The 24,895-nt window shown below is 47.8% G+C and overlaps 3 protein-coding genes and 1 pseudogene across 5 annotated transcripts; all 4 read right to left on the bottom strand.

Annotated features, from left to right (window-relative positions):
* Nucleotides 1-7,989: 7,989 nt before the first annotated feature.
* On the bottom strand, nucleotides 7,990-10,226 carry LOC119286094 (scarecrow-like protein 9). The gene has a single exon (XM_037565429.1). The coding sequence runs from the start codon at nucleotides 10,191-10,193 to the stop codon at nucleotides 8,190-8,192; it is 2,004 nt and encodes a 667-aa protein (XP_037421326.1). The 5' UTR covers nucleotides 10,194-10,226; the 3' UTR covers nucleotides 7,990-8,189.
* Nucleotides 10,227-11,188: 962 nt separating this feature from the next.
* On the bottom strand, nucleotides 11,189-14,434 carry LOC119286095 (scarecrow-like protein 9). Its single transcript, XM_037565430.1, has one exon. It carries the CDS (start codon nucleotides 13,167-13,169, stop codon nucleotides 11,220-11,222), a length of 1,950 nt encoding a protein of 649 aa, XP_037421327.1. The 5' UTR covers nucleotides 13,170-14,434; the 3' UTR covers nucleotides 11,189-11,219.
* Nucleotides 14,435-14,543: 109 nt separating this feature from the next.
* Nucleotides 14,544-22,401, bottom strand: LOC119286096 (scarecrow-like protein 14). 3 transcript variants are annotated; one of them, XM_037565433.1, is made up of 5 exons: nucleotides 22,301-22,401; nucleotides 21,364-21,438; nucleotides 21,187-21,259; nucleotides 18,109-18,175; nucleotides 14,544-18,029 (listed from the first exon to the last, which is right to left on the bottom strand). In XM_037565433.1, exon 5 carries the CDS (start codon nucleotides 16,577-16,579, stop codon nucleotides 15,083-15,085), a length of 1,497 nt encoding a protein of 498 aa, XP_037421330.1. In that variant the 5' UTR covers nucleotides 16,580-18,029; nucleotides 18,109-18,175; nucleotides 21,187-21,259; nucleotides 21,364-21,438; nucleotides 22,301-22,401; the 3' UTR covers nucleotides 14,544-15,082. The 3 variants fall into 3 exon arrangements, with proteins under 3 accessions (XP_037421330.1, XP_037421329.1, XP_037421328.1); XM_037565432.1 differs by lacking the exons at nucleotides 14,544-18,029; nucleotides 18,109-18,175 and adding an exon at nucleotides 18,192-20,269; XM_037565431.1 differs by lacking the exons at nucleotides 14,544-18,029; nucleotides 18,109-18,175 and having other exon boundaries at nucleotides 18,192-21,259.
* LOC119286093 lies at nucleotides 21,795-24,795 on the bottom strand (annotated as a pseudogene).
* Between the last annotated feature and the right edge of the window lie 100 nt (nucleotides 24,796-24,895).

Raw genomic sequence — 24,895 nt, 5'->3', positions numbered from 1 at the left:
TGATATGCACAAGTTATCCCCACCTTGGGAAGGACCCTTTGTGGTCAGTAAAAGTCTGAACAATGGATCGTACTACCTTATCGACATTCAAGAACACAAGGATTCACGTAAGTCGGAGGAGGAGACCCACCGGCCTTGGAATATTGCTCATCTTCGGCCTTACTATACTTGAGCCACCGGCTCTTATAATGTACATATTTTGACAATGTATATATTATGATGATTATAATAAAGCTGGCATCCCTGATAAAGCAGGGCCTCTGTCGTTTCATTTCCAAGAATAATGAGTCTTTTTCATTACAAAAAGGTCACTTTGTGGCTTCCTGCTCATGGAGCATAGCTGTGAATATCCCTCTTGATCCGGCGCAACGCCATTCTTACAAATCACTTTGGGGCTTCCTATTCAAACATAGGTGTATTCACCAAAGAGAACATAGCGTTACTACCCTCTTGATTCGGCTATCAAGCCAATATGATAATTTCATAAGAGCAAAGCTCTGATTACCTCGGTAATTCGGCTATCAAGACAATATGATAATTTCATAAGAGCATAGTTCTGATTATCTTAGTAATTCGGCTATCAGGCCAATATGACAATTCATAAGAGCACAGCTCTGATTACCTTGGTAATTCGGCTATCAAGCCAATATGATAATTTCATAAGAGCACAGCTCTGATTACCTTGGGATTTCGGCTATCAAGCCAGTATTATAACTTCATATGAGTATAGCTCTGACCTACTTGGAGACTTAATGAGCGGGTTACAAAGACCAAAGAGAGTCTGTTGCACAGCACAGCTCAAAACATAGGTATATAATGAACCGGCATATGATGATATTAAGCACTTGGAAGTATTGTCTTCTAAAGTTTTGGGTTATCACCATAACTTCTTTGGTATGGTAAGCCAACAGTTTTAATCACATATCACATGTATGATATTTTTTTATTATATTTGAACCAACCCTGGTTATACACTATTTTCGTCACCAGTGGTTTTATATGGGGTATTATGACCCGCCTGCGGTAAACCGCCGGGGCAATTGTGATCTACTTGTGTGCTGGGTAATGATAAATTTCATCTGCATAAATTGACGTTACCATAAGCATAAAGTGGTACGCTTTTCAAGTGGTGGATCAAACAGTGTTGCACAAAGTAAAAACATGCACGATGGCACGACAGATCAAAGTTTTGCTAGCCTATTACATGACTCAGTGAGCCAAAACAGATCAAGTATTTTCCGAAGTTCAGATATTTGAACCACCCAGCGGGTCAATCTTCTCGGTCTTGGCGACTTGAAGTTTCTGGATCATCCTTTTCCGGTTCTTCATCCTCCTCCGCTGTCTGGAAGTTTGGTGACGACTAATCAATGCCACGTAAGGCATGGAATTCAGCTTCATCATCTATAAGATTGGACGGGTCAACTTCAGGGGGCGAAAGTATGCTTAAGAATTGGGGGAATCAGATCCATCACTTTGTAAGCCGGCATGGGCTTCTTCTGATTTTCTGCATCATAAGCCGGCTGATATTTTGATAGGTTTGTCTCATCAGCAATCAGAGTCGCCATAGGACGTATTTCCTTCACGCAAGCAGTGAAGTCCTTTTGATCAAAAGAAGTGCCATCTTCTTTCAAACTTGGATACCTAGTAGCTACCTCGGCTGGGTCTAGCTCTGGTACCCATGCCTTGGCACGGCTCAAGGCCGTCACGGCGCCGGCTCTTGCACATGACCGTTTTATCTCTTGAATCCTCGCGGGCAGAATTGACAATTTCTTCAAGACGTCGCTCAGCAGATTGGGTCCTTGATTTGTTGGAGAAATCATGGCTAGCGTGCGTTGAGCTCCACTATATAGTTGTTCAACAAGTGTATAAACAGCCTTGAGCTTCACAAGCATCTCTTGATCAAGGTTGCGGCTCCTGGGACCTGAGTAATAATTATGAATTGGTTAGAGGTGATTTATACCATCAAGGAAGAGATTCAATTTCAATATTAACACGGCAAACTCACCAAAGATAGCAGAAACCATCTGGGATACACGGTGCTTTAAACCGGTAAGCTCGGTGGTCACCTCTTGAAGAGCCGCCTCCGCTTTTTCAGCCCACTGCGTTAAAGCAGTCTTTTCTTCAGCCCAGGCGTTTCTTTCAGCCTCAAAACTGGTCTTCAGCTTTTCCATTTCAGCAACGCTAAATTGGAATTTTGAATCAACTTTCCGGGTCTCAGACTCTTGATTCTCCAGTCGGGTCTTTGCATCAGCCAATTGTAATTGAAGTTCAGCAGTGGCGTCCTGTACAAGCACAGAGTTGCAAACACATTCATATCCAGGTTACAGAAATATAAGTCCCCAGCCTTTTGCAAGCAACAACACTTGGCACTTGGGGGCTAATGCCTGCCGAAAAATTCTTCATACAACGGCTCATGTGAATAAGTCCCAAGCACTTTGCAAGCAAGAGTACTTGGCACTTGGGGGCTAATGTATATCACTGGTGTCTCTTTACTACTTTATGGTGACCCAATTGTGCCGTAAATAATCACAGCCGGTTCATGGGGGCTATACAGGTAAGCTCTCTTTTATGAACAATGGTAAACATGACCGGCTCATTCATGCTGATTAAACCGGCCCTCGGGGACTACGGTTGCAATGTTAATTGTTTAAAACCCGGTTTAACTTTAGATGTGAAAACCGGCCTTGGAAGGATTCTACAAAAGATGCTCTTAGTTATTCTAAGTCTACACTGTATTCAATCTTATCATACCCAGTAGACTTGGGGGCTTGCAGGATGTACATAGCTTATTTAAGCAGGAATCCATACTTCATATTTTTGATGCATCTGCTTCACCATATCAATTTCAAGATCCCAGCTGGTGTGTACTTGTTTGAGGTAGCCAGAGAGTACTTCACTATTGCTCAATTGAGAATAGTGGGCAACATCAAATCTCACTTTCCGCTTTTCAATGAACTCCTGTTTAGCGGAGTGTTTGGCCAAGACAGTTGGATTTCCTGGTTCTGTAAAGCCGGTGCCTGTGATCATAACATGGTCGGCATGTGTCTCTGACGGTTTAAGTGGGCTTGATGATTCAGTACTCAAAGGATTGAGTTTTGTCTGGTCACCGGAAGGTCATGAATCTCTGGTGGGACATCATGGGCAGGTTCTTCTGGTTGTTTTTCAGAAGCGTCTGATGCTGGGACTTGCTGCTCCGGTTCATGGACTTTAGGATCTTCAACTGGCTTGGTCACCTTTGCCTTCTTGCTAGGCTTTGCTTGTCCACTGCACGGGTTATGAGGGATCAGTACAAGTATAAGAGCATAAGGAGATAGAAAATAAAAATGATGTTACCCAGGGGCAGTCTTGAAAGCCGGCAGCTAGGTTTGAGATGAGTCGCCGGAGGAAGAGCGAGAAACCTCCTGATAGTTTGAATCGGGAGGATTAAGTGGCTGGCGAATGAGACCCACCAGTGGGTAAAAAGAGTTTAAGTTTGGAAAGACCTCGTTTTGACGTTTCCGTGGAGCTGGAGTATTTGGTAAGCCGGACGATAACTCTTCACCTCTGCTGGTCCGAGTTTGTCGCCGGCTCTCATGTTGCTGTTGCTTCAAAAGAAAGTGAGGATCCAAATGAGCTAAGGGGTGTGAAAATCTTACTTTCCGGGTTACCTGTCGAATTTTCTGTCTTGGCAAAGGCTCTGAGTCAGACGAAATGATAGTTACCTCTTCTTCGACTGCTTGGATGGTCCCCGTGTCATCCTGATGATAATCAGTGTCAATAAGATGGTTGAAAAATGAGCCAAGGGAATCAAGGGCTACCTCCGACTCAGAACTGTCGTCCAGCCCAAGCATCTTGGAAGTAGTTAATTTCTTCTTGATTTTCCTGACAGTTTTCTTGGCGGCTTTCTTGGTAGCCCTGTCCTTTTTGGCAGCTTCATGGTCATATTGCTTTTTCCAAAAATCAGATTTAGTCTGTGGTAGTCATCAAAGTTGAGTTAATAGACTATGTGAACAATGAGGTAAAAGCAAGTAATTTAGAGACTCACATCCGGTGGCGGGTTAAGTGTGCAGAAAGGGTTCAGACCCACTTTGCTGCAGTCTTCTGGATCTTCATTCAGAAGGGTCTTTGTCATTTCATTGATGGCCTCATCAGTTAAAAGCACGGAGCTGTGGCGCGATGGATCCTTTATACCACCCGTGTAAGTACACATTAAACTGGGCCGGCGACTCAAGGGTATGATCCGCCATGAAACCCAGCACCGAACCAAGTCAATGCCAGTTAACCCGTTTCCCAACAGAGCCTTGACCTTTGCAATGGTAGGGGCAAGTTTTGCACGTTCAGCACCGGTAAGTTTTTTGGGAAGAAGATGCTTTGGGTTAAGACGCTGGACACGATAACCCGGAAGTGGATTCTCGTCAGCCGGAGAGGTATCTTTGCAGTAAAACCATGTCTGGTTCCAATTTTTGGGGTGACTCGGCAAGCAAGCATAGGAGAAGATAGCACGTCTTCTTCGTTGAATTGAGATTGCACCAAGTTCCAAGTTGGGCTCGTTCGTAAACTCGTTTTGGCGGTTCAAATAAAAATATTCCCTAAAGAGTTCAACGCTGGGTTCCTCTTGAAGGTATACTTTGCAGAAAACTTGAAAATTGCAAATGTTGGACACGGAATTGGGTCCGATTTCTTGAGGATGGAGTTGAAAGAAGTGCAGAACGTCTCGGAAGAATTTTGATCCGGGTGGTGAGAAGCCCCGATTCATGTGATCAGTAAAAATGATGACTTCATCATCCTTTGGGTGAGGTCTTCCTTCGCTTGGTTTGGGGGCGCGCCAATGCATGATATCTTTTGCTGGCAAATAGCCGATGTTGACAAAGTCTTTGAGCATGTTCTCAGTAACAATTGAAGGAACCCAATTACATGAGGTGACTGTCTTCGACGGCATTGTGAAGGAAGAAGCCTGAAAGAAAGGAAAATTTTCCGGTTTAAGTTGATTCATTAAGCTGGAGACGCTATAGTATGTATTCAGATTGGCGGCTTAAGTGGGGCCTAATGATATATGGATAATTATAAATCGGTGGTGTAAGCCGCCATGACAGCAATGCTATTCAAGATTTGTCAAGAGCGAATTCTACTAAGTGTTGAGGCAAACAAGTTTCACAGATTAATGCTAGGATTTCAGATCTGGGACACTTCGCATAATGGAAAATATTTTTGACCTAAAATACAGTTCTCGAGCAGTTCATATGTTCAGATGGGTTTTTCTTACGCGAAAGAGATGCTCTAATAACAGAAACAAGTATCACGGCTGCCGCCGCGCGAGAGAAGTGCTAAGTTTGGATCAAAGTCATCAGTTGCAGCGAAGAACAAGGATGAACTCTGAAGAACTTCGAGAAACCCTAATGGAAGATCTATGATGGAGAAAGGAGAGGCACTTACGGGATACACTGAACAATGGAGAAATGTCGCGGCTGCTCTGGCCTCATTCAGGTCGATGCAGCAGCCGGAGTCGAGGAAGCTGATGAGTTCGGCAGCGGCGGTGCTCAGGCAGGCAGGTGTGTTGCGGAGATGTGAGGAAGAAGAAAGAGACGAAGAAGCAAGGGAGGAGAAAAGAAAGGAACCCCTGGCCCTATTTATAAGGATGGAAGGATAACTGACATTCGCGGGAATCAAGGAGATCAAAAAATGGATATGTGACGACGCAAATGCCTCGATTTTCGGGATGATTATTAAAGATAAAGATCCGTTAAGATATGCTGGGCATTGTGCAAAATTAATAACAGATGACGTCATGGCGGATCTCCCAAATTCTAGGAGATGATGTCACGGCGGGTTACAATATCTAGTGAGAACAGGTGAAGAAGGATTTTTCCTAAGTGATAAAGATTGACATGAACAAGTTCAAATCAACCTGGGGCCTAATGTTGGAGATATAACTATTAGGTATGACCCGCCCAAGAGGGGCCGGATTATACCAACGGCGGTTCATTATCACGAAGCCCATGAAGGTATCGAAGATGGTGGTTCATGAAGATGACTTATTAAGAGCCCAAGGCCCAAAGGCGGCTTAAGGCCCGTAGGTGTAAATCACCATATATGTATGACATGTGTTGTAAGGCATGTATATTTGGTCACCGAGCCGGACACGTTGTTATGAACCGGCTCGAGACTCTGTAAAGCGCAGGGCATCAACCTGAGTATATAAAGGGATGACCCTGTGGCGGTTTAGGGTAAGAAACAACAGATCGAAAGCTAGGTCAAGCGTATTCGCTCCCTGGTAATCGAGGCATAAGCAATACCACCTCAAACTGGATTAGGCCTTTACCTTCACCGCAAGGGGCCGAACCAGTATAAACTCCTTGTGTCCTTTGTCTCGTTTAACCCCTTTAAGCTAACCTGTCACGATGGCTCCACGACTAAGTCCTCTTGCTAGGACATCTACCGTAACAATTCCACGACAGTTGGCGCCCACCGTGAGGCCAGCGCGCGGTGGTTTCGAGTTCTTACAGGGCAACTTTGAAGGGATCAAAGGATACGATGTCGGCCGGATGACCAAGAGTCGTCGCGGCAAGCTCTACATCGACAACGCAGGCTGGGGCCCCGAGGCCGGCTCAATCGAGTACGGGTACCGGGCCCCCTTCGATGGAATTCACATCTTCATCGGTAAGATCGGCGAACCGGGCCTTGAGCAGGACATCTGCACCGACATTATCAAGACAGCTCAGTGTGCACGACCTGCCCAGGTGCAACCCGCCATGAAGCGCGCCTTCGTTGGATTCATCCATGGGGCGGAATTTGAGGAAGGATCTGTGTCTAGCGGTGAGACGACCATCTATTCTGATGGTGAGTCATCCACGGGCGAGACCACTTCATTGTATCAACTGCAAGACGACAGGCTTGGGGGCTGTTTCGATGGGGATAGTATTCCGGACCCCTATAAGCCGCCGAACTGGGTCGCGATTTTCATGGCCGGTACACAGCCAGGGCAGAATTCTACGACTGCAACAGCAATGATTTCTGGATCAGCAACGGCAGCGGCGGCCGGGGCAGGAGGCCCTATGCGCCCGCCGGCTCAGGTCTTGTTCGACTTATTGGACACCTTGACAACATTGTTAACAGCAGAGGTTAATCCGGCAAATCAAAGGCTGATTCCTTCCGGCTCACGTTGGATCAGAACGCTTAAAACGAAGTCATGAGGAGAAGGCACCGGAGTCGTCTGCCTTCGGTTTACGAGGCGAGGAACCTCTTCAACACACCTGGTGCAGGGACCAGTGACCCGCCAGAGGTAAACCGGGTGGTGGCCACGCCTAGGACTGGAGCGCCGGCTCAGCCACGCACAACGGATCCGCCTAACATCTCTTAGGCATCAGCAATATTAACAAGATAGGAGAACTCATGATAACAAAGTCTACTTACTTTGGCAAACAGAAAATGGTCCGAAGGAGCCGAACCGCCGAACTAATGTGCTGCACACAAACAAGTGAAATACGCCATCTAACAATGATAAAGCACCCTCTGCCTGTTTCCATCCACACCTGTCGAATTCATATTACCACTAAGTAACCAAGAGAATGTCAATTTTTCATCAATGTAATGCCTATCATATATGATAGCATGCAGATAAATCTGTTTATGTAAGGACTATAACTTTCATCATTGCATATCCTCATATATGGCATCATGCAGATAAATCTGTTTAGACAAGGACTATAAATTTCAACTCAACTTGCAACTAGACCATATAAATCAACGAGAAAAATGGTTAAATAGCATCAAAGATGCAACAACTACTTCAGAATCCCCTTTTCTGTGCTAACTGCCAAGCACCCAACTCACTCGTATGGTTTTCCCCATGATCCTTGTGCTAATTTCATTTGTTACTTGACCCCCAAAGTTCTGAACAAGAATGGAAGACCTTGACAAAATATCCTTACGATTAGGAACTGAACAAGAAACAAGTAAATATGGAATTGGTAGATGTTGTCATACAGGGATTCCACATAATCTCATCTTTGATAATGCAGTAGCAATTTTACATGTTCTATGTTTAAACAGATATATGTGTGCTCACAGCAGCTTTGAACAAACAGGTGCCACTCCACAACCTGAAAATTGTTTCTATTACTAGTAAGTTACAGATACAAAAGAGGAGCAAACACGCATCTGGTACTGCAACAGATCATCAAACACTGATGAAAGTTGCATGTATTGGTACTTCAATCTATCACTTGAGAAGCCCATGTGGAGTGTGCATAGAGCACCCGGCCTTTCCATCCTTGCAGAAGCCAGCGGTGATCCTCGCTGATCATGAAATGCTTGTGGTACCGACTCTTCACTTGGTCCTTGAGCATCAGAACAACATCAGGGTCCAACGGCAGCTGCCTTAGCCCCGCTCGCTCGTTCCGCGCCTGCCACTCCTTGTAGTTCTGAGGGCGCTCCACCCGGTCTGCACCTTCACAGGCGATCATGTTAATGGCGGAGCGTGCAAGCATGTCCCGCTCCACCAGAAGTCTCTGGTCGTTGTCCCGTGGAACGGTGTTCTCCATCACATCGAACAAGGCCGTGAAGTAGTACAAGGCATGGCGGAACCGCGTCATGAAGAAGGCCGCGCTGTATGGTCCATTGACGAGGGACTGGACGAACACGGCCGGCCTCATCTTGCTGATATTGTTGAGCACCATGTCCCTCGGGCTCACCATGTCAAAGGTTAGGCTCTCGTCCATCAAGGTCCTGAACTCGTACATGCTGTTCACGACCAGGACCTCGTCTGGGTCGATGTGCAGGTCCTCAGCCCGGACATCCTCCGGCTTGGATGCGACGGCGCGGAACTCGAATGGCACGCCGAACTGCTTAGCACAGTTGCCGAGCCGGTCCCCCGCCTCCTCCATTATTTGAGCCGGACGGAGCCCGGGGCGAGGGGTGTTAATGCCGGTGATCCTCACTTGTGGTGGGCCGCCCTCCCTGTTGGCCAGCAACCGGAGCAAGTCCGGCCACTGGAATCCGGTGGTGATGCCGTAGTGCACAATGTGCAGTTTCCTCCTCCCTGCAACGGCCTTGCAGATGGTGTTGATGGCAAAGAGCAAACCAACCTTCATCGAGCAGCACGCAGCCATGTGCAGATGGAAGGCTTTGATGAGCCCAACGGTTAAGGTGTGCTTCTCCATGAGCGCTCGGTACAGCCGGCTCCCCGTGCCAGCCAGCCGTGCCTCCAGCCCCTGGGCGAAGTAGTGCGCCAGCCGCTGCTTGGCGTCCCCCGTCGGCGAGGAGTGCCACTTGATCCGCTCCAGCAGCTTGCTCGCGCCGTGCACGTCGTTGCTGGACACTGCTTCGGCGCAGCGGATCAGCAGGGTCTCTAGGTCAGTCACCACCGTGTGCCTCGCCCCGCGCCTCCCGCGCCTGCCAATTGCTGACTTGTTCTCCTTGTCCTCCAAGGTGACGCGTACCACCTCCTGCATCTCGCCCGGGTGCGCGTCGTAGCCGTTGAGGACAAGCCGGTCCAGCATCTCCAGCGCGGTGGCTTCCTCCTCCTCCTGGACACAACGCGGCAGCACTGTTATTTGCTTGCTGCTCCTGCCCAAGCCCGCCTCCACCTCACCATCCATGCCAGGCCTCTTCTTACGCCCCCTGCCAGCCACCATCACATTGTCTGCGGGCAAGAACCTGTTGGCTTCCTCCATGCCTTTGAAGAAAGCCATGCTCGACAGCATGTCCGTTCTGGTGCTGCTCTCGCTGGGAATGGGAAACACCAAACCACTGGCCTCCGCAATGCCTGTGCCGTTCAAGAAGAAGGCTGGATACTGTACCTGGCACCTGGAAACCATGAAGTCCGTGCCGTTACCTTGGCTGGGCATCAAGATGGAGGTGGAGGAGGCAAAGGACTCGTGGGCGTCGGATGAGGTATTGGCAAGGATCTCGGCGAAGGGCTGCTCGGCCTGCAGGAGCTCCGGGTGGTCAGGGTACTGGTAGAAGAACTTGTCGACGATGTCCTCCTCCGTGAGCATGCGCGAAATGTACTCCAGGGCCAGGTCGTTCTGCGGCTGCTGTGAGTCATCATGGGTCATCGGAGTCGGAGGAAGGTCGAGGAAGACGGATGGGGACAGTGGTGCAGGCTCAGCGAGGCCCAACAGCTCCTCTGGTGTGGCAGCCATAGTGGAGTGCATGCTGATTTCTGATGGTGCAGTGAAACTATATTGGATTTGGAGTGGATATATCACTGTCATCCATCCGTTTCATGTGAAGCAAAAACAAGCACTTCGGACATCGTACAGTACGTTGCTGTCTATTGGAACCATCGTAGCTTCACATTTCACAAGGTTAGTTTAACCGTCCACCGGCCGACCTGCGCCTGCACACATGGACAAAGAGAGGCTTTTGAGAAAGATTATATCCATCTTGTTGTCGCAGCCAGCATTCTGTCCTTGTCTGATCAGAACTTCAGAAGCAGTCAACTTTCTTGTAGACATCAATTTATGTTTTAGAATGTCAGGCTGTTGTGAGTTCAACATGTACGTAGTAGCACTAGCAGATAAAATAATTGAAAGTTCTCTAGTATTATCCTGAAAATTGATTAGGTCACATGTACTCCCTCTGTTCGGAATTACTTGTCGCAGAAATGGATGTATCTAGACATATTTGAGTTCTAGATACATCCATTTTCGGGACAAGTAATTCTGAACGGAGGGAGTAGTAGCCAGTTTCTAGATGCATGTAACCTTTAACCATGTTCATTTATGTTTCTTTCCTGCTACACACTTGGACACCTGCAAGTAGGCAAACGGATTTGTAAGATGAAAACGCAGAGAAAGAAATTACAAATTCAATACATTTCAGTTATCCTTTTTCTTTGAACAATTTCCAGTAATCCTTTTACATATGACACTGAATTTATTGGTCCTCTTACAAGACTACAGATTATATATCTTCTTCGGGTATCATGTCTTAATGAGATAACTGAAGAAGAAGAAGAATGAGTGGAAGCACATAAACATCTGCTGCTGCAACAACAATTGACCTTTACATCAAGTCTTTACTCATCAAATTGAAACTTAATGTCTAAAAAAAATGTAACTTTAAGGCAGCTTACAGGAGACATTTAGCATGCGGCAGTGGCACCCTGGTGTTATTCATATTCGTGTCTAAGAGCGAAATTTAAGATGGTTGGAGGAAACAGGAGGGGATGCCCCAGTTGTATCTCATAAGTACTACTAATGTCCAAAGATTAACCTCTTATAGGCAGAAAAAGGCAGCTAATACTCGGAGCTAGTGTCGTCTGCCACCCACGCCGAGTGAGCATATAGGATGCGGCCCTTCCACCCCTGCAGCAACCACCCCTGATCCACATCCACAACAAACTCCTTGTGGTACAGGCTCTTGACCTTGCCTGTTGCCACCTTGGTGATAATCGGCTTCAGTGGCAGCTGTCTGAGGCTTGCACGTTGGTTTCTCAGCTGCCACTGTTTGTATGTCTCGGGACGCTCTACCCGGTCTGCACTCTCGCAGGCGATAGTATTCAGGGCACACTGCCCGAACATGTCCCGCTCGAGAACGAAGCGCTCGTAGCTCTCTGGCGGTGTGGTGGTGTCAAGCATGTCGAACACCGATGAGTAAAAGAAGAGTGCCTCCCGGAACCGGGCCAAGAAAAATGGGCCGCTAGAACCATTCACAACACCTTGGACGAACACATCTGGCTGCATCTCCCGGATGTTGCTGAGGACCACATCCCTGGGGCTGGGTCTGTCGATAACAAGGCTTTCGTCCATCAAGGTGTTGAAATTGAACAGGTCATTCACCACAAGCACCTCGTCAGGGTCGATGTTGAGGTCCTCGGCACGGATAGTCTCCCACTTGGCCGCGATGGCATGGAACTTGAACGGCAAGCCAAACTGACGGGCACAGTTGCTGAGTGCCCGCCCTGTCTCCTCAAGCCTCTTAGCCGGGCGGAACCCGGGCTGCGGGAGGTCAATCCCGGTGATCCTCACCTCCGGTGGCCCGCCGTCCCTGGTCGCCAGCCAAGCCAGCAGGCCCGGCCACTGGCACCCATAATGCAAGCCATAATCCACAATGTGCAACTTGCTCTTCCCTTCCACGGCATCGAAGATGGTCATGCTGGAGAATGTGAACGCCACCCTTTTGAAGGAGCAGGCTGCCATGAACAGCTCGTAACCTTTGAGGAACTCCATGGTCGAGGTGTGCTTCGCCATGAGTGACTTGTACACCTGGCTCCCAGTGCCCGCCAGCCGGGCCTCAAGCCCCTTGGCGAAACAATACGCCAGCCGCTGAGCGGCATCTCCTGTTGCGGAAGCATGTTGCCTGATCTGTTTCAGCAGATTGCCCGCGCCATGACGGTTGCCGGTGGCCACCTCCTGTGCGCAGCATAGCAACAGCCCGCGCAGGTCCACCGCCTCTTTCTTTCCCTGCTTTCCCCGCACCGCCTTCTTATTTTTTCTATCAGCTCTGATGTTCTCCATGGTGATTTGCAGCTCCTCCATGGTCTCCCCACATAGTTCGTAACTATTCAGCATTATTTTGTTGATCATCTCGCTGGCGCCATCCTCTTCCAGCTCCGGCATCAGCAGTTTGCTGGCCCTGCCCACCACTTCCTCCAGCTTGTCCACATCACGCTGACCCTTCCGTCCCCCACCACTAATGCTTCGCCCAAAAATCTCCTTCGCTTGGTCGACGCTGAAGACATCAGCCTGCGGTTGGTTGTCTCTAGGCAAGAACTTGTTGGCCTCCTCCATGCCTTTCAAGAATGCAAAGTTAAGCATGGCTTCATTGGAGCGGTTGAGTTTGCTCTGATCACCATTATTGTACACCTCAGCACCATCCGAGAACGTCCAACTCGGGACGTCCTTGTCAGCCAAGCACATGCTACCTCCACGAATACCCTGCAAAGACGCATCAGAATGCATCTTCTCCATGTCGCCACCTTCGCCGGACAGTAAGTTCTTGGCATCATCAAGAATTTGGGTAAATTGCTGCTGCGCCTGGAGGAAGGCAAGATGGTCTGGGTACTGGTAGAAGAACCTGTCGTCGATGTCCTCCTCCATCAGCATGCGAGTGATGTATGGGAGCACCAGGTCCCCGACACTGCCGCCATAGGGCGACGGAGGAATGTCAAGGTAGACGGATGGGGATGGCGGCGGGGGCTCCATGTGTTCCTTCAGCCCCAGCAACTCCTCGGGGGCGATGGGCATGGTGGTGAACTGAACTAGTGATGGTGCTGCGCTCCACAAGGATATGGCTGGTTGCTCTTGTACAGAGAAAGGCGTCGGTTCTTCCCATGCTTGGAGACTTGGAATCAACGATCATCCTCCAAATGGACATGGCTGATGGCTCTTAAAAAAAGAATTGTCCTATAGTATATATCAGGACATGGCTGATCCTCCTGTTTGTCACCATCACACAATAGTATGACTGTCCTAGGTTGATTATTTTTCTCAAACACACCTGGCAGCATGTCTTTTTCATTATGAAAGCGCCAAGATAGCAGGAACAACCAATATTTACAAAAATAAAGGAAAAACAACAGTCCTTACTGAACGACTAAACAAAGTTTAGCATTGTAATACTATAAACCACAAGGGAGAAGTATACTGTTACATGCGAACTTGCATTTTTTTCAGTATTAAAACACATAATTGCAGTTTTTTAGCATGCTTTCATCTTTCATGAGCCAGTATTTTGTTTAATCTGTAATCACTAAATCACTATTAGATTGAAGTAGTCATTCGGTACCTTCAGACCTGCCGTTTATCCCATTCACTGCACACAGGCCCAGTAGCACTACAAACCTGCTAGTAAACATAACGCTCAATCAATGAACTTGTGACCTGAAACATTAAAGCATAGAGAGAAATAGCAATTCCAGGCAAGCAATACGAATATAACACACAATGGGCACAGGTTCGGGTTAGAAGAGTTTCAGAGGCAACGAAATTGGTTACCATATTTGCTATTGGTAAAAAAAGTATGGCCCATGCAATGCAATTGGCATGTGACATACCCCAGCCAGGAGCAAAAGGAACTAGAAGATGCTAAGTGAAGAGATACATTTACTTAGGAAGTTAGAGATGAGTGTGTTAGGAAAGAAGATATCCTATTTTGGTGGTCGGGACGAGTCTTCCCTGTAAAAGGAACATCATGTACTCTGCTAAAAATAAGCAATGAAATAATCAAAAGTTCTCTAAGCCCCTCTTCCACGTCTGGGACAAGCCCTGCAGAGAGGCTGCAGAGAGTCACCGACCTTTACCCTGCACATATTATCTTGTTGTGAATCAAGGTCCATAAAATGCTGGTCTTCATTATACATGACAAAAGTTGTAATACACTTGCGACTAAAATATCCAATTTACACATACATGAGGATGATGTCATATCATCGTTAGTCTTCTAGCGTTTACTTCCAATCTCGGACCTTCATCTTCCTTACCAACGTCACACAAATCCATCAGGCCATGACAAAGAGATCAGATGGTTCATGTGAACGTCCAAAGCTCAACACCAAACTCTGGACACTGAACAGTAACTGTTGTGGCCAGCTGCATCAAACAATAAAACGAGTATGCAACTAGTTCAAATTTACTGGATCATGTATAGTAGGCTAGTAGCCATCACCCAGACAATGCACAACTCTAAATATATATTTGCCTTGTACAGTTGGGTACAAGAAAAGAGAAAAGAAAATGCAGGCATTCTCTGAAATACTTCAAGCAGTCCGATAGATATTGGACGAGTCAAAATGCATCGTTCAGCTTGAGAGCATAAACCACACCACAAACGGTACAGTATTAATACCATATCTGCTTCTGTTCAAGTGCAGGAAGGAGAAAAATAGTTGACAGTGGGAGCTAGCACCATCTGCCTCCCATGTTGAGTGAGCCAAGAGGATGCGGCCCTTCCATCCTTGCAGCAGACAGTGGTGGTCCTCGTCGATGAGAAAGTCCTTGTGGTATTTGTTCTTTACCATGTCCCTAGCCATCTTAACAGTTTCTCTGTCCAGTGGCAGCTGCCTCAGGCCTGCACGTTGGTTTCTGACTTGCCAATGCTTATAGGTCTCACAACGCTCCACCCGGTCCTTTCCCTCATATGCAATGGCATTCAGGACAACTCACCCAAAGATGTTGCGCTCCAGCGCCAGCCGCAGTTTGTTCTCCCTTGGCATGGTTGCATCAAGCATGTCAAACAGTGCAGAGTAAAAGAAGAGGGCCTCGCGGAACCGTGACAAGAAGAAGGTGCCATAGGAGCCATTTACGGTGCTTTGGACAAACACGTCCGGTTTCATCTTGCTGATGTTGCTGAGGACAGTATCCCTGGGGTTCGGGCTGCCTATGACGACACTCTCATCCATTAAGGTCCTGAAATTGTACAGGTCATTCACAGCAAGCACCTCATCAGGTCCCAGGTCCAGGTCCAGGTCCTCGATGGAAACGGTCTGCCACTGCGCCAAGATGGCACGGTACTTGAACGACACACCAAGCTCCCGGGCAATGTCAGTCAGCCGACAATCGATCTCCTTCATATGTTTTTCTGGGTGGAATCCGGGCTGTGGGAGGTCAATGTGCGTAATCCTGACCTCTGGCGGGCCACCATCCCTTGCTGCCAGCCAGCGCAGCAGTTCTGACCACTGGAATCCATAACGAAAGCCATAATCAACAATGTGCAACCTGCTCCTCCCCACTGCCGCATTGAAGATGGCCCTGTTGGCGAACAAGAAGGATACATTCCTGAAGCAGCATGCTGAAATGAATTCTTGGTAAGCCTCTGAGTGCGCCACAGCAGAGGTGCCCTTTGCCGTAAGCGTCCCATACACTTGGCTGCCTGTGCCAGTGAGCCGTGCCTCCAGCCCCTCAGCGAACCAGTAGGCAAGCCGCTGTGTGGCGTCACCAGTGGGTGAGGCATGCTGCTGGATCTCCTTGAGCAACTCACCTGCCCTCCGGCGGTCATCCATCACCGCCTTGGCACAGTGGATCAGCAGCGTGTGCAGGTCAATCACCCGTGCCTTGCTCTTTCTCCCCTTCTTGTTACTGTTCCCAGTCTCATTGTCCATGGAACTGCACATTTGATTGAAGTCAAAGACCTCGCAGGCACCAGCTTCGACCAATCTGTCCGTCCTACTGACATCAGCCTCCACCTCGTCGCTCCAGTCCTTGCGGCCCCTGCTGCTTTTCTCCATCGGTTGGTCCTGCTCACCGGTGGTCGTCAGCTCACTGTTTGTGGGCAAGAACTTCTTCGCCTCTTCCATGCCCTTGAGGAAAGCAGTGCTAAAGATGTCAGTGCTGAACTCTCCATTGGCGAGCAACAGCAAGCTGCGAACCTCATCAACACCCTTGAACTTCAAGATGCCCGAGCTGGGAGAGTGCATGTCGCTGGCCAAGGCGCCACCTTGGTCTGCCATTAAGGTGGAGGCATGCATGCTGGAAGAGAGGATTTGGGCAAAGGGTCGCTGGGCTTTGAGGAGTGCAGGGTTGTCTTCGTCAATGTCATCATCCTCCTCCATGAGGATATGCGCGATATTGGGGAGTGCCAGGTGATCCTGCATGGCAGAGCGGTTCCTGTCGTGGTGTGCCACTAAAGGAAGGTCGGGGAAGATACGAGGGACAGCCATGGTGATGACAATGGACAATGGGAATGCGCTTCCTCTAATGAATGGAATGGAATCATTGTAGGTATGATGTTGCTCTGCTAAACCCTCTCCTTGGTATCACCGAATTGTCTCCAACAATAAAGGACAAGTAGATGTTGTCCTAATCATATAGGAACGATGTGACTTTCTTGTTCCATTTGCTAGTACAAGGACATTATGCCAAAAAAATGGCATTTAAAAAAATTCTGGAAAAGATCACAACTGGACATGTTTGCGCACTATGGCACTTGAAAATCTTTATGTGGTACAGAAGTGATACAATGATGAAGGGCCAAAATAGCAGCTTTATTTGCATGAAAATTGTTTTGAAGTGCACTTAGTACTCAAACATGGACATGTGTTCAATTGGGGAAGTATGAGGACTGAACCTAAAAGTGGTTAACAAATGGAGGATTCATTACCTTTCTCCGTTATATGCAGCATGTACACCATGCTTGATCTACACTAGGCACGACGGCATCTAAACTCAAACCGCCCCAAATCTTCTATCTTTGACAACTAATCCCTCCAACCAATCCTGAATGTGGTAGTCATTTGGTATCTCCAGACCTGATCCGCCTATCGCCTGTACTGCATACATCCTCAGTACCATTAGCACTTTAAACCTGCAAGTAAACATGACACCCATGCTATGAACTTGTCATCTACTCCCTCCGTTCCGAATTACTTGTCTTGGATTTGTCTAGATACGGATGTATCTAGACTCATTTTAGTGCTAGATACCTCTGTATCTAGACAAATCTAAGACAAGTAATTCGGAACGGAGGGAGTAAAACTTTAAAGCATAGAGGAACAAATAGCAATTGAAGGCAAGTAATAAGAACCTCAGCCCACCAATGGGCACATGTTTATATTAGTTAGAAATTACTCAGATTCTTTTAGTGATCGGCCTGCAGCAAGGTAGGCACAGTTACAATATAAAAAGATAAGCATAGAAAATAGACTACTTAATACATCTGGTTATCCAAGCAAAGAAGAGCAGTGGCCAACTTGAACTATAAAAATGTCTCTCTAACTTCTTTTTTGTTTGAGAATTAGCTGCTTATATTAAATTATGCACTGTGATTACACTCCTTGTCTAGCAAGTTCATAATACACTCCAGTGAAACATGAAGCCAAGTAATTATTCCAGCTCTCCTTTGCTAATGCATGTGCTACCTCATTAGCTGTACGTCAGACCGCCAGCAGCGCATGGTCCTCAAAGTCCTGGAGGCATCCCTTGATTCCTTCAACCAGTGGCCCATATATATTGAATGATCTTGGCTCACATATCCCTTGAAAACATCTCAAGTTTGTCGACTTTTGATAACAAATAAAATATGCCATCTCGATAAACTATTTACCAGCCAACTGTAGAAGAGCATGGTAGCTTCACAAGCAACAAACTGGTTGTCATGGTGGTCCTCATCATCTATAACCGAAGTTGTAATACATGGTCAATAAAACATCCAATTTACAAACACAAGAGGATGACATCACATCATGCTTACCTACAAGCTTTTTTACTTCCAATCTTGAATTTCATCTTCCTTCCCAGTATTGCATGAATCCACCAGACTACGACAAAGAGATCAGACAGTTTCCATGAGTATCTAAGGCTCAACATCAAAGTCTGGACAATGGGTCACCGTAGTCACCAGCTAAATTATCCATTAAAACAAGCATGCCACCAGTTTGTATTTACTGGATCATGAATACAACCATCACCCCAGATAACACACAGCCATAGATATATATATATTATTTTTTATCTTAAAACATAGAAATATATTTATCTTCTTATACAGTGGAGTACAAGAAAAGAGCAAAGAAAATGCCACATCATCCCAAATGCCTTTTGCCATCCCATAAAACAAGAAAAATTAAAATGCATCTTCAAAGTTTAGAATATAAACCTCATCACAAACAGTATAGTATTAATTGCCCATAGCAGCTGTTGTTCCTGTGCAGAAAGGAGAAAAATAGCTAACAATGGGAGCTAGCTCCCTCTGCCACCCATGTTGAGTGGGCGTAGAGAATACGACCCTTCCATCCCTGTAGCAGCCATTGGTGATCCTCGTCTATGTCAAAATCCTTGTGGTAGTCACCCATGACCATGTCCGTAGCCATCTTAACAGTCTCTCTGTTCAGTGGCAGCTGCCTCAGGCCTGCTCGTTGGTTTCTGATCTGCCAATGCTTATAGGTCTCACCGCGCTCCACTCGGTCCTCTCCCTCATATGCGACGGCATTCAGGACCATCCACCCAAAGACGTCACGCTCCAGCGCCAGCCGCAGTTTGCTCTCCCGTGGCATGGTTGCATCAAGCATGTCAAATAGCGCAGAGTGATAGAAGAGGGCCTCTCGGAACCGTGACAAGAAGAAGGTGCCATAGGAGCCATTCACGGTGCTTTGGACAAACACGTCTGGCTTCATCTTGCTGATGTTGCCGAGGACGGCATCCCTGGGGTTCGGGCTGGCTATGACGACACTCTCATCCATTAAGGTCCTGAAATTGAACTGGTCATTCACAGCAAGCGCCTCATCAGGTTCCTTGTCCAGGTCCTCAACGCAAATGGTCTGCCACTGTGCCATGATAGCACGGTACTTGAACGGCACACCAAGCTCTTGTGCAATGTCAGTCAGCCGATTACCTATCTGCTCCATATGTTTTTCCGGGTAGACCCCAGGCAGTGGGAGTTCAATGTGGGTGATCCTGACCTCCGGTGGGCCACCATCCCTTGAAGCCAACCAGCGCAGCAGCTCAGGCCACTGGAACCCACAATGGAGGCCATAATCCACGATATGCAACCTGCTTCTCCCGACTGCTGCATTGAAAATGGCCTTGTTGGCAAACAAGAAGGCTACCTTCCTGAAACAGCAAGTGGACATGAACAGCTGGTAGGCCTGCATATGCCTCACAGTAGAGGTGCACTCAGCCGTGAGCAACCCGTACACCTGGCTCCCTGTGCTGGTCAGCCGCGCCTCCAGCCCCTCAGCAAACCAGTAGGCAAGCCGCTGTGTGGCGTCCCCAGTTGGTGATGCATGCTGCTTGATCTCCTTGAGTAACTCACCTGCACTACGGCGGTCATCCATCACCGCCTTAGCGCAGTGGATCAGCAGTGTGTGCAGGTCAACCACCCGCGTCTTGCTCTTTCTCCCCTTCTTGTTGCTGTTCCCAGTCTCATTGCCATGGGCAATGAGCATTTGGTCGAACACCTCGCCAGCACCAACTTCCACCAATCTGCTAGTCCTACTGACATCAGCCTCCACCTCACCATGCCTGTCCTTGCGACCCCTGCCACTTTTCTCCTTGGGTTGATCATGCCCACCGGTGGTCGTTAGCTCACAGTTTCTGGGCAAGAACTTGTTGGCCTCTTCCATGCCCCTGAGGAAGGCAATGCTAAACATGTGAGTGCTGTAGTCCGCATCGGGGAGCAACATCAAGCTGTGGACCTCATCAACACCCTTGAACTTGAAGATGGGCGAGCTGGGAGAGTGCACGTCGATGGCCAAGGCGCCGCCTTGGTCCGCCATTAAGGTGGAGGCATGCATGCTGGAAGAGAGGATTTGGGCAAAGGGTCGCTGGGCTTTGAGGAGTGCAGGGCTGTCTTCGTCAACGTCATCCTCCTCCTTCATGAGGATTTGTGTGATATAGGGGAGTGCCAGGTGATCCTGCACAGCAAAGCAGTTGCTGTCATCATCGGCCATCAAGGGAAGGTCTGGGAACACCGGGAAGACGGGAGTGGCAGCCTTGGTGATGGCAATGACAATGGTAATGGCAAAGCTCTTCCTGGAATGAATGGAAGGGAATCATGGTAGGTGTAGTGTTGCTCTGCTAAACTTGTCTCCTTGGAATCACCGAACTGTCTCCAACCAGAAAGAACAAGAAAGCAGTTGTTTTCCTAATCATCTAGGTGTGATGTGACCTCCTTGTTCCATTTCCTTGTACAAGAGAATTACATCGAAAACAAATTGATATTTTAAAAACACAAGAAGAAAATCACACATGTACATTTTCGAGTACTATTTGCATTTTTAACACAAGAAGAAAATCACACATGTACATGTTCGAGTACTATTTGCATTTGCAAATCTTGATGCAGTGCAAAAATAATAAAATGATGAAGGCTAACATAGTAGCTTTCTTGCACAGAATTAATTTTAAAAGTGAACTTAATACTCAAATATGTACCTGTGTTCAATTTTTTAGAAACTTTGTAAGTTTGCAAACAGACTTTGTAAGTTTGAGCTCAGATGCCAAAACATTGCACTAAGCATGACGTGTTTTACTCTGTTTCTGATGTTTGGCAACATGAAAGCGCAGCATACATGACACATACAACCCACAAGTCCCGAGTCCTTACTGCAATTCAAACTGTATCTCAGTTACACGAATACTGTACATAGTTACATCTACTAATTTGTTGCACATGAATCTTATAGGGAAAAAAGTAGTGCGTGAACATAATTATTTAAGTGGAAGCTTAGGAATTATGCTGATATGTCAAAATAGTAAAATAATATACTGGGAGAGGCCAAAATATACCTAATTTAAATCTTGAAAATGCTATAGTTTTTAATAAACTTACTCATGCTTAATCTATAGTCCTATATCCCTGCCACGATCTGCATACTTGACCAAATCAGTAACCTCTTTCAGGCCTGCAAGCAAACAAATAAACGCAGCGCATTATGCTATGAACTTTTTAAGGAGAAACCATAGAGATAATTAGCAATAAAATCAAACAATGTGGATGTAGGCTCACTCAGTATTCTTTGCTACTCTGGTTTTCTCTGGCCATGTAAAGTACATAATAGAATGCAAACCATGGGACCAGTATCTGAAACAAAAAATTGGCAGAGCAGTATGAAGATGAGCCTAGAAATGTAACACAACTGGAGTAACATCTAATCTGCATCTGTGCAAGTTTGCACCTTTCTCGCATACCATCATTTAACAATATATCACCGAGCTTGCCCGAAGTTAAACAAACAACAACAAAGCCTTTAGTCCCAAACAAGTTCGGGTAGGCTAGAGCTGAAACCCATAAGATCGGCTTGCCCGAAGTTATAATATTAAAAAAAATACAGCAAAAACAGTTATAAGATCAAAGATTTTCTAGGATAATAGAAAAATTAAGGGTATAAGGTGCCCATCTTTCTCAGAAATCATCATCGGTGCAAACTTCATGTTATGTGTGGTCAAGCCAATCACAACTTTAATTGTTCATACAAGTAAAGATATATGTGCATATCAACTCTGACTAATCAGTACACCTTTGAGGCTTCAACACATATCTGGTTACTCTACACAGGCTCAAAAGGAAGTGCCAAACAATTTGACTGACATATTCATAAACCCCTACAGACTTTGTGGTGTGTTGTTACAAAATCTGCAGCAACACGATGGCCAAAGCATCCAACTTATAGATATACTCCCTCCGTCCGGAAAAGCTTGTCCCTCAAATGGATGTATCTAGCACTTGGTGCTAGATACATCCATTTGAGGGACAAGCTTTTTCGGACGGAGGGAGTATATGCCAAGACATTACTGCATCTCTGCAGATTCCTAAGTTTCAGATCTAAGCTTCATGATCCGTGATGAGCATAATCAAATGACTACTTGCATAGTAGAAGTAATTGACTACCTCATGGCACCATGGAATTATAAGATCATAAATGGTGAGATAAGTCCTAACTTACAAACATGAATATATCTATTGATGTCAATAATCCAAGTTTGATTGAGCAAAGAAGCTAGGTTGCATTGTCGGCAACCCATGTTGACAGGGCATAGAGCACACGCCCCTTCCACCTGTGCAGCAACCACCGCTGATCCTCATCAACGACGAAGTCCTTGTGGTAGTTGTCCTTAACCTTGTCCAGCACAAGCCTAACAACATCTGGATTCAATGGCAGCTGCCTCAGCCCAGCCCGGTGGTTCCGGAGCTGCCACTGCTTGTATGTCTCAGGGCGCTCCACGCGGTCTGAGCCCTCACATGCAATGACATTCAGGGCAGACCGCCCAAAGATGTCGCGCTCAAGCAGCAGACGCCCTTCGTTATCCCGGGGGACTGTCGCATCCAGCAGGTCGAATTGGGCCGAGTAATTGAACAATGCCTCCCTGAACCGTGTCAGGAAGTATGTAGCACCATACGAGCCATTCATAATGCCATGGATGAACACATCTGGCCGCATCTTCCTGATGTTGTTGAGGACCTGATCCCTGGGGCTCGGAGTATCAAGGCCGAGGTTTTCGTCCATCAAAAGCCTGAAATGGCAAAGACTAATCACCACAAGCACCTCATCACGGTCGATGCTCAGGTCCTCCGGCTGGACTGTCTCCCGCTTTGCTGCAATACCATGGAACTTAAACGGCACACCGAACACGCGGGCGAAGTTGCTGAGCCTGCGCCCCGTCTCCTCAATGTGGTAGGCTCCTTGGAACCCAGGTTGAGGGAGGTCAATGCCGGTGATCTTCACCTCTGGTGGTCCACCTTCTCTAGCTGCAAGCATACATAACAGGCCCGGCCACTGCAGTCCTTGACTCAGACCATAGTCCACAATGTGCAACCGGCTCTTCCCTACCACAGCATTGCAGATGGTCTTATTGGCAAAGATGAAGGCCACCTTCTTGCAGCAGCAAGCTGCCATGTAAAGCTGGTTGGCCTTGAGAAAGTCTGCAACCGAGGTACGCCTTGCCATGAGCGACTGGTACAGCTCGCTCCCCCTACCCGCCAGCCGTGCATCCAGCGCCTCGGCAAAATAATGCGCTAGCCTTTGCGCCGCATCACCCTTTGGGGTCGAATGCTGCCTGATTCTTTTCAGCAGCTCACTTGCGGTCCGCCGGTTGTCTGTGGACAGCGCCTGGACGCAGTTGAGCAGCAGCGTGTGCAGGTCCACCATCTCACTATCACTCGAGTCCCGTCTTGGCCGACCCTTCTTCCGTCTGTTCTTCCCGGGTTCACTGTCCACAGCGACGCGAAGCTGCTGAACCCCCTTCATGCATATCTCGTGTTCCTGGAACATCATTTCGTCGAACAGCTCTCGTGCGCCATCCTCCTCCTGCTCCGGCATCATCAATTTGCTGGCCCTGCCCATGTCTGGCTCTAGAGTGTCCCTCTTTTTCTTGAGGCCGGCTCCAGCGTGCACTCCGGCCACCACTTGGTCCACCTTCATGGCCGGGAGGCTGCTGTTGGGCGGCAAGAACTTCCTCGCCTCCTCCATGCCTTTGAGGAAGGCCAAGTTGAGCATGTCCTGGTCGCCGGGCAACAAATAATTCCCAATGACGAAGTCAGAGCTAGGGTTTTGGGCTTCCTCGTCGCCGCTGAGGAGCGCCGAGCTCTGGGTGTCCGGTGAACCTGAGGCAAGGCCCAGTACTTCGGCGTAGGGCGGCCGTGAGATCTAGATCGCTGCGTCGTAGGGCGATGTAGCGCTGGGGGTTGTGGAGGCAGTGGCGTCGAAGGTGGAGGTGGAGAAGGACGGCGAGAGCGCGGAGGTGGAGCCGCTGGCGCTGTCGGCGACGTCGACGAGGATCTGCGCGAAGGGCAGCTGCGCCCTGAGGAGCGCGGGGTGGTTGGGGTACAGGTAGAAGAAGTGGTCCTCCATGTCCTCCTCCAGCAGGCGCGAGATGTAGGGCAGCGCCATGTCGTCAAACGAGGAGTCCCCGTCCTCCACGCCGCGGGGCGTCGGCGGCAGGCCGAGGAACAGGGACGGCGAGGGCGGCTCCAGCCGCGAAAGGAAACTCTGCTGCCCCAGGAATTCCTCCGGCGTGGCGGCCATTGCTCTGCTCTGCTAGGCTGTGTTGTGCAGTTGTACACTTGTGCTATGTATGGCTAAAGAAGTGGAATTTACTCCGCTGTGAAGCTCTGCAGATGGTGCTTTCTTTAAAGGATGAAACCATGGAAGATTCCGGGAAGGGGCGTGATGATGATGACGGGAACGGAGGAAGAGACCGAAGGGCGAGAGTCAAATACTCAACTGCAACTCCGGCTCGCCGCCGGTCCCATCCCCAGGGTGGAGCAGAAAGAAATGAAAGAAAAAGGAAGGTGATGATGAGGCTTCGCCTAACATGGCTAATCGAACAACAATAGTAGTATATCAACTCAGAAGATTTCTGCTGAGGAGTGCTTATTAGTTAATTGAACTGGGCGGCCAAGAACCAAATGAGCTGAGCTGAGCTGAGAAGGTACACCAACCCTAGGCAAGCTAGGCAGTCACTCCGTTTCCTTTTAGTCCGTATATATAATTGTCTAAAGTCAAATTTTATAAAATTTAATCAATTTTATGGAAAAAATG

Source organism: Triticum dicoccoides, chromosome 4A (genome assembly GCF_002162155.2).
Source record: "Triticum dicoccoides isolate Atlit2015 ecotype Zavitan chromosome 4A, WEW_v2.0, whole genome shotgun sequence".
Lineage (NCBI taxonomy): Eukaryota > Viridiplantae > Streptophyta > Magnoliopsida > Poales > Poaceae > Triticum > Triticum dicoccoides.
Note: the sequence above shows the minus strand (reverse complement) of the source record. Positions and strands in the feature narration are given on the sequence as shown.

Coding starts and splice junctions, on each gene's coding strand:
- LOC119286096 (XM_037565431.1), bottom strand. CDS start 20,305: ATGGCCGATGATGACAGCAACTGCTTTGCTGTGCAGGATCACCTGGCA.
- LOC119286095 (XM_037565430.1), bottom strand. CDS start 13,169: ATGCCCATCGCCCCCGAGGAGTTGCTGGGGCTGAAGGAACACATGGAG.
- LOC119286094 (XM_037565429.1), bottom strand. CDS start 10,193: ATGACAGTGATATATCCACTCCAAATCCAATATAGTTTCACTGCACCA.